Genomic DNA, 16,245 nt, shown 5'->3' on the forward strand with positions numbered 1-16,245 from the left:
TGCTCGTATACGCAAGTACAACGAGGATTTATGAAACCCATCCTCTTGCGGTCCTTGAGTTACGTCAGACTTCGTTTCTGCGGTCTACCCCTGCCTCAATCCTCCACTGTATCCACATGACGATTTCGGCAGACAACATCTTGCCACTGACTCACTCGCCTCACTGTCTCCATTTCTAACCCGCCGAGCCCGCCGACTTTCCGTCTCTCATGAGATCGGTACCGGCTCCGCACAAGGGCCAGAAGCAAGGCAAATCCCTATTCGGCGAATCGGCGGCACGATATGCATCTTGACGCATGCACGACATATGTGCAATTTACATTGTAAACAAAGATCCTTGCCATTGGCGAACCGAAAACTTCTCCTCTGGGCGTGTAAGTAAACACGAGTGTGCGCATCACTCCACAGTCAGAAGTTCGCACATAGGCCTTTCGAGTCTGGGGGAATTGTTGCTATACATTAAGCATGGGTGTCCTGATTCGTATACAGAAGAAGTTCGAAAACAAATGGCTGCACAAGCACGGCGACCACGGCAAACCTGTATATTACGCGGATCCCGAAGAGGAAACTGATAATAGCACAAGATCGAGGTCTGGTACTGGCAGCTCCTCTCGACCTGGTTCTCGACTCGCCAGTTTATCATTTCTAAGCTCACGTCGAAACTCCTCTCAACGACAACCGATCGATCCTCCCTCGCGGTCATCTTCTTTCTTTTGCAGGGGCTCTTCCCAACAACCTCAGGCCAGGAGATCATTTGCTGTTCAGCAGAGCAACCATCGCCGTCATGGCTCGGGTCTCTCTGCCAGCGACCGACGCCGGTCTGGAAGCGGGATCGGAAGCAGACCAACTCCTTACAACTCCTCACCAGATGCATTCGACACGGCGTTCCGGGTTCCTGCGTTTCCTGATAGTGGCTACGTTAGTCGTGACGATGATCCTGATATGGGGTTTCTACCTGAGGACCACCAGACACTTCAGTCTCCTTCACAAATGGGCAACTCAATGACCTTGGCGAAGTTGCATGAACAGGAAGTGCAGCAGCATCAGCATCAAAAACAGCAGCAGAGGCCGATGAGTGATGCACCGCCCGTGTTAGGACAGTCAAGTACCGTTGCGAGAGGTATGGCGCCTGAACGGACTTCAAGCCAAGAACTGCGAGGTCGAGCGTCAAGTTTCACACTCGGGAGCAGCGGCAGTAGTGCCAATCCTAGCCCCAAACCCGCTGTTGAACCTGTTGTGAGTCCGGGCGCTCTCGCGGAGCAATATGAAGCGCCCAGTGCGCTGAGCCACGAGCACGCGACAGATCAGATGGCGGACTCCAGAGTGGCGGGATTGAGAGGATTCGAAGGTGATCGGGACGGTTACTTTTCACATCTGGGAGAAGCAGCTCCTCGCCCGAAACAACCTGAACGAGCGCAGACTGCTGCGCCTTCGTCATCTTCAACTTCTAATCCCGCTGAAATTCCTGCTTCTTCAGGACACAGGTCTTGCACGAGGCTGACGGCCGAGGAGGCGAGGAGAGCGAGGAAGCCTTTTACGACTACGAGGGCGTTGACGGGATATTGATTTGAGTGAAGCTGGATGGCACGGTGATGACTTATGGAAACGCTAAACCTTCACGATTGATCGCAGTCGATTATGATGCGACGATACCAAGCTGTCGAGCCACAGTCCACAGAAACCTGCGATACCTCTGCTGGTCCAGCGGGACGCGCGAACAGAAGTTGAAGATCAGTCCACGCCGCGAATAGTGGGTGGGCAGCAGGTATGAGAGAATGTCTTTCTCTTTGCGTCGACCACAAGGCGTTGACGCAAACACCGCTTTCAGCTCAGGACTTCCGGCGCCGCGGCGCCCAAGAGGTTTTGATTATTCTTGGATGCATCAACGGCCCACGTCACGTCGTGGATCTTGTGGAGTGCTGAACGACGTAAACTTATCAATTTCTCCGAAGTTTTCCGAGATATCTTTTCCAGACCTTGACACCTGCTTCTTCCACATCACTCGTCCCTCGGCAGAATCCACATTTCTCGTGAACGTCTTTCGGGCCATTATGATCAATCAAGAAAATGCTTAAAGATCCTTCAGTGTCGCTTTCATGGAGATTTCCTGCAGGAAAGTCGGAGGTCGAGCTTTTTTGAGATATGAGGACATCGGCTAGAGAGTTGAGTCCTGCGAACGATAAGAAGGGCTTGGTAAGGGACATGTGAGGCTTTGTACTATTCCTTATCTTTCTCGATACTGCTTGCTGCTTTCTTTCTGTTGCTTCTACCGAGCTACGCGACTTCCACTCTAGCACTATCACCAAAGATCGCTGCAAGTCAGAAGAAGGAACGACGGGACTCACTCCTACTTTCTCTATTATCCCCCAGACAATCAATCAAGAGTCAACACAACAGCCAACAACCATGTCTCCGCCCGACTCCCAAACAAAGACGACACTCTTCACCCCTCTCTCCCTTGGCTCGAACCTCACCCTCTCCCATCGCATCATAATGGCACCTCTAACACGTTTCCGCTGTACATCCTCCCACGTCCCCCTCACCTCCATGGTCTCCGAATACTACGCCCAACGCTGCTCCACGCCCGGAGGCCTCATCATCGCCGAATCCAACATAATTTCCCCCGAACACGGCGGTGTAAAACACATGCCAGGACTTTGGAACGAAGAACAAATCTCCGCCTGGAAACCAATCGTCGACGAAGTCCACGCCAAAGGCTGTTACATTTTCGCGCAATTGATAGCGTTGGGAAGAGTCGCGGATCCTGAAGTTTTGCGAAACGAAGGAGGTTGGGATGTGAAGAGCTCTAGTCAGGTGCCTTTTCCGGATGCAGTCGAAGGAGGTGTTGTGCCGAAGGAGATGTTGAAAGAAGAAATTCAGACCGCCTTGCAGAAATTCGCGCAAGCGGCGAAGAATGCTGTGTTTGAAGCTGGATTTGATGGGATTGAATTACATGGTGCGAATGGATATTTGATTGATCAATTTACGCAAGATGTGACGAATCGGAGGACGGATGAGTATGGAGGAAGTGTGGAGAATCGTTCGAGATTTGGGGTTGAAGTCGCGAGGGCTTGTGCAGAAGCTGTTGGGGAAGAAAGAGTTGGGTTTAGGATTTCGCCGTTTAGTACGTTTCAAGGGATGAAGATGGATGATCCGGTGGAGCAGTTTGGGGATCTTGTGAGGAGGTTGAAGGATTTGGGGTTGGCGTATCTGCATGTTGTTGAGAGTCGGGTGGTGAATAATGTGGATTGTGAGAAGCAGGAGGGTATTGAGCCGTTTTTGGAGATTTGGGGGAAGACCAGTCCGGTATTGGTTGCTGGGGGTCTCACACCGGAGCTGGCGAAGAAGGCGGTTGAAACCGAGTACACAAAGCAGGGCTGTGAGGTTGCAGTGGTGTTTGGGAGGCATTTTATTTCGAATCCGGATTTGGTGTACAGGATCAAGGAGGGGCTGGAGTTGAACAAGTACGATCGAAGTACATTCTACACACCAGAGATCAGAGAAGGGTATCTGGACTATCCGTTTAGTCAGGAGTACTCACAGCAGTGCAATGGAAGTGGAGAAACAAGTGTTTCGGGGAGTCCATAGACAGGAGGAATTATGTTGCCAAATTATGCTTTTGGTGTGACATTTCTGTGTCGTGATTTAGTATGTACAGTCTGCTGTTCATCAAGGTACCCTCCGAATCCAACGCCGGCCTGCCGTTAACCATGTCCATCGTCGAAATTACATCCAGATGAATCGTAATACCCGTAGTCGCTTACCTTGTATCCTGGTAGCTTCGTCAAATTGATCCCACCAAAGCACCCTTCACTTCTTTCCAGCCTCAATCCTGACCACCTGCCTTGTCAGAGTCCTTCGATCAGTCGCATCAGACATCTCGTCCATGTAGCTCTGTCTGGCCTCTAGCATGTGCTCTTCGGCAACTCGCTCCCTCCTCTTACTTTCGGGCTCGATCCTGTCCCTGAAGAGTTTCAATCTCCTCAAGAGTCGCAGTAGAATACATTGGTTCTTGTTCCGCGATGCGAGTCTTGATGACTCTGTATCTTGTTGCTGCAGGACATCTGGCTCGTTGGGACACTCTTGTGGAATTGGAGCTCCTTGAACAAAGTCGATGAGGCAAGTAGTTGGCTGATTTCCAGCAGCAGGTCTGCTATTGGTGTAGCGAGCAGGGTTGAAAGTCGGTTCAGTAACCGGGAGGTGTCTTGAGAACGATATACCGTTTGGTGTTTGGTTGGCTGCGTGAGGCGTGGAGTAGTTGACTATGCCCAGCTGTGAAGGTGTAGGACGGGCCAGGGTGGACATGTGGATGTCATTCTCTTCTTGGGGCGATGCTACGGAGCGCACCGCGACCATCGGTTGTTTGCCTTTGTCACCGGGCATCCTGAAGTCTCCAGTTTGGAAGCCGAAGGAAGAGGTCCTACTGTTCTTCGGGAGAGTCTTTGCCCTCACAATTGGCGCAGCTGGAAGAAGTGATTGTGCTTTGGGTACGTTATTCATGAAGTGGCTGAAACTATTGTCGACGACTTCAGATATCGAAGGTAGCGTGTAGGACGATTGCCTCACTACCGTTCCAATACTACTGGACCTTGAGATGTGGGTCGCGCTGGAAGACGACCTCCGAATCTTGGGTCCGGATTTGTATGTGGGGGTGTTGACTGGGACGGAACCGGATGTCAATTGAGTTCTGACGACGGCGAGTGGCAAGTCATCTCGCTCGAAAGCTTGGGTGCTCTCGTATGTGCGGTAACTGGAATGCTTTGCGTGATACTGCACTAAACCTTGTGAATGGTCCGGAGCAACATAGCCCCAACCTCCCGAGTGAGTTGTGCTGGCAGGACTTGTTGCGCCGCTATTGAGATGCTGACTGAGCTGAGTGTAGAACAGCCACTGCTCAGGACCTATGTCCTAGGTCAGCCTTCACTCGGTGGGATAGCCGACTTGACTACACCTACTCATCGTTCCTGCTCCAGGTCGTGCAGCCTCTTGCTCTGATGTTGCGGTGGCTTGGGCCTCGTTGTGCTTATCCAACATAGGCTCTTGTGTCTTTCGGAAAACTTGTGTGATGCCCATCTTGGTTGTTGGGTGGAGTGACTGATGATGAAGTCGAGTGTCGAGGATGTGAGAGCAGTATCGACCGTCGAGAAGACTTGTATTCGAAGACGTTGTGGTTTCCACGGCCAACCATTATTCACGAGGTTTCAACAGGACATGCTTGCTGCAACAGGTAACCGCAAATCATTTTACTTTGTTTGTCCGATGGGTTGGAAACGGGCAGCCGGTATGTCGTTCTGCTGGACTGTAAGCGTTTATCCTAACCAGAGCTTGGCAAAACTTTACGCTTATAGACCTGTCTCTTCAATGCTCCATCTCTTGACTCTGCAGCATTAAGCATCGTAGATACGGGCTTTGTTGTCTTAGTCGTGGATGTGACTTCACCTACTGTCAATAAGCATCTATGTCGATGAATTCTTGACAGACGTTGTTGCATCCGCGCCAGCGATAGCAAAGTGCGGTTGCGCCCCACACTTTCGGATGCGCATGGAGCTTTGTGCAACCTGAAACTGTGAACGAAATTCAGCAACGAAGCTCAGGCTCATGGTTACGGGGCCGACAACAGCATCAGCTCTCCAAATCGGGCAACGCAGAACTCTCGCAAGCGGCCAGTGGCTACCGAAGCCTCCCAGGATCACAAATGTCGGTGTAGCAATAAGGTGAAGGTGCCACCAAGCAGAGTTTCATCGCTGAAGATGGATGTTGTCGTCAGGGAACGGATGAGCTTGCCAACGAGTCAACCACGAAGAACACAACTGCCTTGACCAAGCCTCAGGACATTCTCTCAGGATCGCTGGATCATGGGCACGATCCATTCGATGGACCTTAAGCATTCGTCCCAATTTGAACGCGACTTTGATTATTAGCAATACTCGTCGTGACCATTTCAGGCCGTTCACGATCGAGCTTCAGTCTGCGAAACGGGAGAGGCCTGGCGAAGCAGCCTGCAACGAGGTTATGCGCGATGAACTGCTCGCGTTTGTGCGAATTATCACGGCTTACCTGGGTAGAAGAGGTACGAGAATGTCCGCGGTCCCAAGCACTGCAACCAAAGTCAGCTTCTATCTGGTCCGGGACGATACTATCGCAAGCCATGTCGCGGCCGTTTCGAGTGGTCCGTCGCAGGACTTGGTATTTTCGGCTTCTGGCGGAAGCTTCAGTCGTGTAAGACGTGGTAGTTGACAAACTTGGACACTCACCAGCCAATGGTTTTGCAGCTGGAGAGAGCTACACAATCCAAACAGCTGTGGGGCAATAAGATGTGCATCGAAGATTCCATGATTCTGGCGACCTCAATAGTATTTAGCAGGCAGAATCGTCAGTCTGTCGAAGGCATGCGATACCATGGCCAAATCTCAAGAGCCCAGCCAAGAGAAGAAGGAAGTTCGTGTCGCGGAGCAACACAGTGATGGGGCGTATGTGAGGATCGAACATGACAGATACGTTCCATCGGAATGTCGGATCGTCTTGCCAAATGGCACGGTTGAACATATGATCTGCTATCCGCCCCGTCGGTTTTGGAGAAGATTCGGTGGTAGTCGGGGTCGCGCAGCAGAGACTCCGTCAGCATTATGTCGAGCATTGATGGCCAAGGAAGTCGACGCAAACAGGTTGAAGACACACGGAACAGTTATGGCCCAGGAACTCGAAGCATGTAGCTCGGAAACGTACGCAGACCACTTTCCAATGGACGAGAAACTAGGAAGTCGAAGCTGCATATCTGTAGCGTCAACATTATGCGAAGACGGCTTCCAAACAGATGAAAAGTCTGCGTGCGGTGAGAAAACTGCATGCGGAGGTCAGGCACGCGTGGCATCGATCCAGCCCGTTCCAGAGGTCAAACAAGCTGTTATTCGCATTGACTCGGAACCGCCACAGTGGACAAACACAGGACTCTTGCCGGCAGAGCAATGGATGAGCGAGGATCGCAGAACATGGATCGGCGTGTATGATCTGCCGGATGGGTCGTCTTTGAAGAGGACGACTGTCAGGAGTGGTGTAGATATAGTGCCTCGTAAAGCGAAGGTGCCTGGGAAAGTGGCGGGCTGCACATGTAGACCGAACGGAAAAGGACTGGTCCGGCTTTTTTACTCACAAGCCAGACCTCGGTTTTGGAGAGGTTTGTTCGAGAAGTTGTCCTGTATGCAATAGGCAGACGACGGTATCAAGCATGGTGCGGAGCTTGGCTGTTCGCGTGGGTTGTGCGAGGTTATGGAGGATATCTAGTGTACATCTGCGATTAGTTTGGCATCAGAGAGGAAATTAATGGTGGTTCCTGGGCTTCGAAGATCATGATTGCGCAATGCTGAGAGGAATTCTTGACCTGCACAGTCTTGCTTCGTATTTCCTTTTACGTGACTTCATCTGATCGTGACTGAACCATTGCTGCGGACTGAGGCGCAGATGAGTCCAGCCTAATGCACAAATTTGTGCCACATAGGCGTAATTGTGCCGTGGCAAGTCCTTAGTCTGGCGCGAATAGAGCGGCGGATGCTGAGAGATGGGTAGAGACTGTTTGTTGTGAGGAGGAGCTCGGAGGTGTGTGGAAAGGTCCGGCTGAATCAGGCTTAGCGCCCGCGCCAAGTCTCCATCGCACTCGCCGACTTTTTGGATTCTGCCGTAGCTGTGTGAAGTCCACGGCGACGAGGTCGATTTGCACTCTACTAACACCAACAGCACAACTCCGTCCTCACAATGGCCAGCCGACCGACCGTGACCATCATTGGCGCCGACGGTGCTCCTTCCCAGGACACCCACCCGCTCCCAAATGTCTTCAAGGCGCCAATCCGCCCGGACATTGTCCAGTACGAACCCACCACCTCCGCCGAACGCAGCGACGAATGCGATTGCGATGGAAGAAAGAGAAAATACTAATGGTAATGCAGGACGGTTCACACTGGCATGGCCAAGAACAAGCGCCAGCCATACGCCGTGAGCGAGAAGGCCGGTCACCAGACCTCTGCTGAGTCGTGGGGAACTGGTACGTGAAAAGAGGCACTGGATGTGGAGGAGTCGAAGACAAGTCAGTACAGATATACTGACGGATAAACACAGGTCGCGCTGTCGCCCGTATTCCTCGTGTCAGCGGTGGTGGTACTCACCGCGCTGGTCAGGCCGCCTTCGGTAACATGTGCCGTTCTGGACGCATGTTCGCACCAACCAAGGTCTGGCGCAAGTGGCACCAGAAGATCAACCTCAACCAGAAGCGCTTCGCGACTGCCTCTGCCATCGCTGCTTCTTCGAGCGCTGCTCTTCTCCTCGCCCGCGGCCACCGCGTCAACGAGGTCCCAGAGGTCCCACTCGTCGTTTCTTCCACCGCCTTCTCCAACGCCGCTGTGAAGAAGACCTCCGCTGCCGTCGCTCTCCTCAAGTCCGTCGGTGCTGGTCCAGACCTCGAGCACGTCAAGAACTCCCGCAAGATCCGTGCTGGTAAGGGTAAGCTGAGGAACCGCCGCCACACTCAGCGCCGCGGTCCTCTTGTCATCTACGAGCCAGAGAAGGATGGCAAGGAGCTTGTGCGCGCTTTCCGCAACATCCCAGGTGTTGAGACTTGCACTGTCTACTCTCTCAACCTCCTCCAGCTCGCTCCAGGTGGTCACCTCGGCCGATTCATCGTCTGGACCTCTGCTGCTTTCGCCGCCCTCGACAGCGTCTACGGTAGCACCACCGAGCCTTCGGCACTCAAGCGCGACTTCCTCCTCCCACAAAACACCGTCGCACAGGCAGATATTGCCAAGATCATCAACAGCAGCGAAATCCAGAGCGTGCTCCGACCTGTCAAGGGTGGTGCCATCACCAAGCGCACTGTTGTGCAAAAGAAGAACCCGCTCAAGAACAAGCAGGTCCTGCTCCGCCTCAACCCATATGCCAAGGCCTACTCAAGCGAAGGTCTCGGTCACGTCAAGAGCACCGACAAGCCGATCGTCAAGGACCAGGCTTTCGAGGCTACTCTCCACGAGAACTAAGCGGGCGCTGTTGTCGTTGTAATGACTTTCTATGGGAGCAGGCATTGTGGCTGGAAAGGGACCGCTACATGGCGTTCAGTGTAGCGCAAATGAAGACATTTCAGATCTTTCAATGCTGTTGCATCCCGTTGGAATGTCTCTACATCTCTTTCATACTGTTCGGTGATCGTGATTGCCCTGTAAAATCAAGGGTTCTTGCCAAGCCTGCCCATCGTCTTGACCCACCTCAAGCACTCTTCCTCTTCGTCCTCGACCATCTCTTCGCACCCATCTCTGCCATGGTTGTTTCTATCGCAATGCCGGCAACATCTGTACGGCATCATCCAACATTCATGCTTGCGCCGACGAGCACCTTCGTAGGCGAGATCCAGGCCAGTGCAGGAAGTGTCAAGCATCATGCAGCCTAAGCGCCCGCCGCAGCGCTTACATCCTGCACGCCCAAAATAGGCCATGTACTGTGCCTCACGGCTGCATTTGGCAGGCAGCATAGAAGACATGGCGCAAACGCGCTCGGTCCGGTGAGTTTGTACACTTCCACTTCCTCTGTCGTTTCTGTTTTTGGTTTGAGAGTGCAGCTGGTCTGCCTGAAGCGTGGCCCTATCTAGGAACTGATACTGGGACTCTGGAGACAAGAATGCGACTTTTCAGATCGATCACTGGAAACTCTGGATCGTTTGGAGGATGGACGAAGTCGAAGAGCCGAGGTGGTGTTAGGACGAAACAGCCAGATGTTGTTGTTCGAGCGATACAGGATGATGGCCGAGAAGAGCACTCAGGATCTTGGACACCGCCGACTTTCAAGGTCTGGTACCTGGCTACTCTCATCGTCTTGACATGGATCCTCATAGCTGTCATTGCCTGGCTTTTGGTCGTAAGCAACAGAGAGCAAGGCATCATTTTCGCAGCCAATATCAACGAGCTTCCGCTCAGCAAGTCATTCACCTATCTCTACCTTCCTACCATTATTTCGGTTTTCTATGGCTTTCTTTGGACCTGGCTGGACCTGGACATCAAACGGCTCGAGCCATACTTCCAAATGTCGAAAGACGGTGGCGCCTCTGGTGACAACTCAATCAACTTGGCATATCCGTTGCAGTTCCTACTTACCATACCTTTCTCGGCACTGAAGCGAAGTCAATGGAACGTATTTGTGGGCTCTTTGGTAATAATTGCGGTGATTTGGGGTCTCACTCCCATACAATCTGGTATTTTCGCAGTCAGGACGATCACTATGCACGAGTCTGTTCCGGGCGTATATTCCACCGCGTACATCCCATTGAGTCAGCAAGGCAACACCTCGTCGATATACGCTCAATCGGTCTACAATATAGCTTGGCTCAATGAGACCTTGCCGCCCTTCATGACGAAGGACTACGTACTCAGCCCGTTCAAGGCGATCAGCGGATCTAAACACGAAGGCGTCAACACTACGTTCACCGGGCTTACCACAGCCTACAGCGTGGATCTTTCGTGCGAGGAAGCGACATTCTGGAATAATTCGGGTGGGTATTACTACAACAGTACGGGAGGCTGTAGCATGCAGGCTCCAACTTTTCGGCCATTCGGCGGTAACGACACGAACAGACCTTTCGACACATTATATGCTGGTTATCAGAATCGTGAAGGTTTCGCACAGTATTATCTCGAAGGGTATTGTGATGAAAGATTCTTCCACCTCTTCTTCGTGCGTTGGTCCAAGGTGACACAGGCGTACATCCAGACGCCCATGAACACGGGCAGTATGGAACCTTTTCAAGCTGAAAATGATACTTCGCTGTTCTGCCAGGCTTCCTATTATCAACAACAGGTCAATGCCACGATCAGCGTGCCGTCAAATGCTGTAATCGAGGCCAACCCAATCGGCGTGAAGCTTCCTCTGCCAGCCGATCTCTTCAACATCAGCTCTTTCGAGTGGGCCATGAACTCAGGCCAGGAGCAGGTAGCCACTCGAGGTGAATGGCCAACTACTTCCTTCCCCGACCAGAAGTCGCAGTTGCTTGACATGCCGATCAATCTGGACTGGCTACCAAGAATGGCACCATTCGCGATCGCTACGAACAAACTTTCTGCTGAAGAGTATCTGGATCCTGAGAATCTTCGGCAATCATATGAGTCTGCTTATCGTTTGCTCTTTTCGAGACAAGTAGTCGATCTCCTCAAGGTGGAAATCAACGAGACCACGCAGACTCACGGCGCCTACAAATATGTCACCCAGGCTGTAATCGTCGTTCCTGGGTTTGCATACGCTGCTCTGGCGGTCCTTGGTCTGGTCATGCTCCTCGCCGTCTGGTTTACTCTTAGCGGCCCCAGAAGGGCGAACAAGTTACGTTACGATCCTGCAACGATCGGTGCTTTGATGGATCTTACGGCAGGAGATTCGAGTACAGCAGCAACATTCGCTTCGCACGACCGTAACGACGAAGACCATCTCAAAGAGGCATTGTCAAAAAGGACTTTCGTTTTGGACGATACGGTAGCGAGTCATAGCGATGCGCATGTCCGCTTGCATGAAGTCAACGTTGAGCCAAGCCCAATGGCAATAGAAAGACCGAGCTCTGAAAATTATGGTATTCGACCTCTCGAGATGAAAGCGTACATCGGGGCGATATTCTTGACACTACAGTGTGCGGCAGTCGTGAATTTCGCAGTCCTGTTCGCGAAAGCAAGGAAGACTCATGGTAAGCTGCCGAAATTCCAGTCTGGTCATCGCTGACACTCCCTAGGCCTGGCACTACCATCGACATCGACTTTTGTTCGACAGCTACTCGAGAATTACGTTCCAATCGCTCTTGCGACATTGATCGAGCCTTTCTGGCTAATTCTGAATCGACTCGTTGGCCTACTGCAGCCTTTCGAGGAGATGCGCAAAGGCAGCGCTACAGCTCAGAGGTCTATCGACTTGGACTACTCCTCCCTGCCGCCTCAATTCTTGTTTATGAGGGCAATCAAAGCGCGCCACTTCACCAAGGCAGCAGTCTGCTTCATGGTGTTGCTTGCTAATGTGCTTTCTGTTGCCCTCAGCGGATTGATGTACGAAGGAACCAACTTGATAACTCATACGTCCGGCATGATAATGCCCTACCTCCCTTCCTTAGTGGAGCTTCGGGGCACAGGGCCGCCTTTCAACGGCGCTCTCAGGGAGAACTCAGATGGAAGTGGGACTGTGGAGCCTTTCTATCGAGCTATGTCCAACGTGACTGCGGACACACCGTTGCCGCCCTGGGCTGGTGAAAACATTGCATACTGGCCAATGGACACGGCTGCGCTGAGTCCAAGCGCTCACCTGGAGATCAACACTTCTGCGTTGGCTGCTGAACTTGTTTGCTACCCTCTAGGCGCCAAAAATTATGTGCTTGACTTCGCGGAAGACGCGTCCTCTGTCAATTTCAACATGCCACTCCAATATAGCTCGAGCGAGATCGTCACTTGCAGCAACTTCAAGTCTTGGACTCGGGCTTTTGGTGTCTCAGGCCTCAATTCGACATCCAACCCGGAGCCAGGTCGGCAGGCACTGGAGATGAGTGCCATGCTGTCCACTCGTAGCGTTTATGCATCTGAACTCGACGTCGGACAAGATACCACAGATGCCTCGGATGCTCGTGACCTCTTCTGTCGACAGCACATCGTGTCCGGATGGCTGAGAGCCGATTGGCGAGCGAAAACCAGCAGACGCAACAGCAGGGGCAATTATGACTTCCAAGCAGACTCTCTCAACTCGACATTCATCATTTGTAGACCCACGATCTTGACTGGCAATGCGAGTGCAATCTTCGACGCGGCCGGGCGAGTGACGAAAGAACTCTCCGCCGACTTGATTACACCAAACCAGACATTATTCTCCGACCTCATCGCTCAGACAAACCGCTTCTTGGTCGACAGCGGCGCGACATGGCACAACGATTCTTTCCCATCAGACTACAACAACTATCTTATCGAACAAGCACGTTCGGCTACCACCAAGACCTTACTCAATCCCGAAGCCCCTCCTCCGGAGGCCACTGACGCCGCCGAACAATATGCACGAGTGTACAACCGCCTCTTCCCCATTCTCGTCTCCACGAATCACCAGTATCTCTTCCAGCACAATGAAGCCGGAACGTCGATCCAGGCCACAATAATAACTCCCGAAACCCGCATTCTATTCTCAACACCCGCGTTCGTCGTTGTAGAGGCCATCTTCGGCCTGTACATCCTCACCACTATCATCTTCTACGCTCGACGTCCTTGGAGAATCTTACCAAGGTTGCCCAGCACAATTGCGAGCCAGATTGCATTTTTCGCGGGAAGTCAGTCGCTCAGAGATATGGCTGAATGGCGAGGTGACAGACGCCAGGGCAGGAAGGCATGGAGATGGGGATTTGGAGAATATGTGGCAGTGGATGGCAGTGTACGATTGGGGATCGAGAGAGAACCTTTGGTCAAACGAATGTATTCTGGGAATGACGGACGCTATAGTGAAGAGCCTCCGCCTTACGAGGAAGATGGTGTGAATTACAGATGAGGAGGTTTGAAAGCGTTTAGCAATTAAGAGCACATGTCATATGGCCGCATGGCTCTTCTCCACAATGCATGATAGCGGTCCACACGGATGGGGAGTGGATACTGGGAGGAACAGCAACAAGGTTCGAAACAGACGTCGATCTTCGTTCGTCTAAGCCTGCTGCCCAGCATGTCTCTTTCTTTAGAGGTAGGGCACCTTACGAACTGTGATTTGTCAGTACCAACGACATTTTTGGTGGTTCGAATGGGAGATGCAATGTCAATAACAAATGCTTTGTGAGTACTGTATGAACAGTTGTATGCCGTCTGTCATGGCTCTGTGGTAGCGCTGAATCTGGTGCTCAATGCCCTTTTTGTATTTCCAATGTCCTGTTTGTGCAAGCCTGCCAGAGAGCCGCTGGTATCATTCCGTCAAAAGCGTCATCATGAAAGTGGATAAAAGCTACAACCTCATCGCGTCAAATCCGAAATGCAAATGCAACGATCGCCTTGCCTTGCTCAAATGCTCGAACCAAGAATCCTCCACCCAACACCATTTGAAATTTCTCCACCACAAAAACGAACGTTCCCCAAGAACCTGTGAAGTACATGCGTGCGTGCCAGCTGTACATGTCGTGAAGGTCTCGTGAGAATATCTAGCGGAACTTGGAGCCGTGGGGTTTGAGGTGTTGGCGAAGGTGGCGGCTGAAATTGCTTCGCTTTGAAACGACGCCATTGGAGCATGCTGTGCCCTGAGAAAGAGCCATTGGCACAGCGAAGCCATTGTCGCAAATGCCAAACTTGTTGCCAGGCATGCAGATGATTTCGTCTTGTGTCGTGCAAGCGATGGCGCCGGAAGATGTCGATGGCGAAGTGCTGTTGTCGGACGACTCGGACGATCCGCCTGACGATGAGCCAGAGTCGGAAGAGACTTTGCCCTTGTTGGAGCCGCCGTAACTTGGAGGGCTACCTCCGGAGTTGCCGCCTGGGCCGGCTGGCGGAGTGTATCCAGTTGGTGCTGGTCCGTCGGCAGTGATAGTCCTGATTTCGGTAGCAGTGTGGACCTCGTATGTGGTGGCGATGCCGCCTGCTGCACCACCGCCTTCGACGCTGCTCGCACTGCCGCTACCATAGCCTGTAGGAGCAGGTGCTTGAGGAGCAGCATGAGAGGCTCCACCATACGAAGGTGCGTTGGGAGCAGCGGATGGGCCAGAGCCGTAGCTTGGTGCGGAAGGCGCAGGGCTGGAGCCAGCACCGGAACCAGAGCCTGAGCCATAGCTTGGAGCGGCAGGGGCAGCGCTTGAAGCAGAGCCATATCCAGTTGGTGCAGCTGGAGAGCTAGCTGGAGCTGAGTATCCAGAGCCACCACCTGCGCCGCCAGTCGCAGCGGCACATGTGCCCTGTGTCTTGCTGCCAAGAGCAGTGTTCTGTGCAGTTTCAACATTCAGTCCGCATTGTGGGAAGACAAAGTCCTGGCTCTCGTCGGTAGTGCAGCCATTGCCAATGTTTGCGACGAACATATCAGGAAGAGTGTTGAGAACCTCGTCGTTATCCGCACCGCCAGAGACTTCGATTGGCGCGCAGTTCATGTACATCTCTCGGTTGCCGATCTTGTTGAACCACGTCCACGCCATGGTGTACTGTCCGTTTGGCATGCCTTTTGGCATGGTGTATTCGAAGGTTGGGTTGCCCTCATAGTTTGGAGAACCATCGGCGTTGCCGGCCTTCGAATTCGGGCAGCCACCAAGAATGGTGTGAATGACCTTCCACTTGCTATCCTTGGTGGGGTTCTTGTCGAGAGTGACTGAGAGCTGGCAGGAGCCACCGCCGTGGGTAGCACCTCCCTTGAAAGAAAGCTTTTGTGGTACACCAACGGGGATCTGGTTCACCTGGCTGATATCGTAGACGCCAGATCGCTGTTTGCATGGAAAGTCGGATCCATCTGGTTCGAGAGGGCTGTTGTTGAGGCTGTCCACGCCATAGGGTACAGGACTGACAATGACCATATGGGCATTGACGGAAGAAACAAGCAGGCTGCAAGCCGCAGCTGCGGTAAGGAATGATTTGGAGAACATCGCGCGAAACTGTCGTAGTAGAGACTGGATGCGAGCTGTGAACTGGCGTTGGAAGTGCTGTAGTATCGCTAGACCGGCTGAGCGATAAATCGAAACCGACGTCGTCGTTGGAACTCTAAGTACTGCTTAGAGAGTGAGATCTGAGCGTCATTAGTCTAAGCGTTCGTCTTCGATGTGCTTCTCGAGCATCGAGTGCGAGACAGAGGGTGCGACAAGCTTCTGTCCCCTGTTCGAGTAGTTGAGACATATCGCAGATCTTCGGTAGTCGGAAGGTAGGGACTTGTGTAGAAGCTTTTTCGACAGAAGGGGGGACACCTCGGGAGATCTGCTCACCTGGGCTTTTGAGAGGGTGTCTATCTGCGACAAGAGGAGTCTGTCTGTCGGAATCGGTGGGGGCTGCAGCGAAATGAGAGTCTGGCTCTGAGTCAAAAGTCTCGCGGAGACACTGGAGTGTAGTGAAGGAGTGTGTGTGCACGATGCTCCTGGCAACGGCGACAGCGCAAAAAGAGGATGTAGAGCAGGAAAACTTCGACGACGCGTTTGTTGCGAGGAAGCAGAGAGAGGGTGCGAGCAAACAGCACTGCGACGCTCTTAAGACTTGCCCTTGGCGCGATCTGCATCTGGAGAGGCCCCTGTGTGGGCATGGATCAGGCTCCTGCACGATGGCTTCG

General features: G+C 52.6%; 6 protein-coding genes across 6 annotated transcripts; 4 read left to right on the top strand and 2 right to left on the bottom strand.

The window, feature by feature from the left end:
* Positions 1 to 465: 465 nt before the first annotated feature.
* On the top strand, positions 466 to 1,566 carry RHO25_010878 (uncharacterized protein; the record flags this gene model as incomplete). Its single annotated transcript, XM_023602243.2, has 1 exon — positions 466 to 1,566. One exon carries the CDS (start codon positions 466 to 468, stop codon positions 1,564 to 1,566), a length of 1,101 nt encoding a protein of 366 aa, XP_023450670.2.
* Positions 1,567 to 2,406: 840 nt separating this feature from the next.
* On the top strand, positions 2,407 to 3,588 carry RHO25_010879 (uncharacterized protein; the record flags this gene model as incomplete). Its single annotated transcript, XM_023602242.2, has 1 exon — positions 2,407 to 3,588. One exon carries the CDS (start codon positions 2,407 to 2,409, stop codon positions 3,586 to 3,588), a length of 1,182 nt encoding a protein of 393 aa, XP_023450668.1.
* A 222-nt stretch (positions 3,589 to 3,810) lies between these two features.
* Positions 3,811 to 5,073, bottom strand: RHO25_010880 (uncharacterized protein; the record flags this gene model as incomplete). Its single annotated transcript, XM_023602241.1, has 2 exons — positions 3,811 to 4,901; positions 4,956 to 5,073. The coding sequence occupies 2 exons, from the start codon at positions 5,071 to 5,073 to the stop codon at positions 3,811 to 3,813; spliced, it is 1,209 nt and encodes a 402-aa protein (XP_023450953.1).
* A 2,676-nt stretch (positions 5,074 to 7,749) lies between these two features.
* On the top strand, positions 7,750 to 9,020 carry RHO25_010881 (60S ribosomal protein uL4; the record flags this gene model as incomplete). Its single annotated transcript, XM_023602240.2, has 3 exons — positions 7,750 to 7,859; positions 7,941 to 8,035; positions 8,110 to 9,020. The coding sequence occupies 3 exons, from the start codon at positions 7,750 to 7,752 to the stop codon at positions 9,018 to 9,020; spliced, it is 1,116 nt and encodes a 371-aa protein (XP_023450952.1).
* Positions 9,021 to 9,654: 634 nt separating this feature from the next.
* RHO25_010882 (uncharacterized protein) lies at positions 9,655 to 13,521 on the top strand (the record flags this gene model as incomplete). Its single annotated transcript, XM_023602239.2, has 2 exons — positions 9,655 to 11,698; positions 11,744 to 13,521. The coding sequence occupies 2 exons, from the start codon at positions 9,655 to 9,657 to the stop codon at positions 13,519 to 13,521; spliced, it is 3,822 nt and encodes a 1,273-aa protein (XP_023451505.1).
* A 634-nt stretch (positions 13,522 to 14,155) lies between these two features.
* RHO25_010883 (uncharacterized protein) lies at positions 14,156 to 15,574 on the bottom strand (the record flags this gene model as incomplete). The annotated part of the gene is made up of 1 exon (XM_023602238.2): positions 14,156 to 15,574. One exon carries the CDS (start codon positions 15,572 to 15,574, stop codon positions 14,156 to 14,158), a length of 1,419 nt encoding a protein of 472 aa, XP_023450784.1.
* Between the last annotated feature and the right edge of the window lie 671 nt (positions 15,575 to 16,245).

Source organism: Cercospora beticola, chromosome 7 (assembly GCF_033473495.1).
Source record: "Cercospora beticola chromosome 7, complete sequence".
In the NCBI taxonomy this organism is placed as follows: domain Eukaryota; kingdom Fungi; phylum Ascomycota; class Dothideomycetes; order Mycosphaerellales; family Mycosphaerellaceae; genus Cercospora; species Cercospora beticola.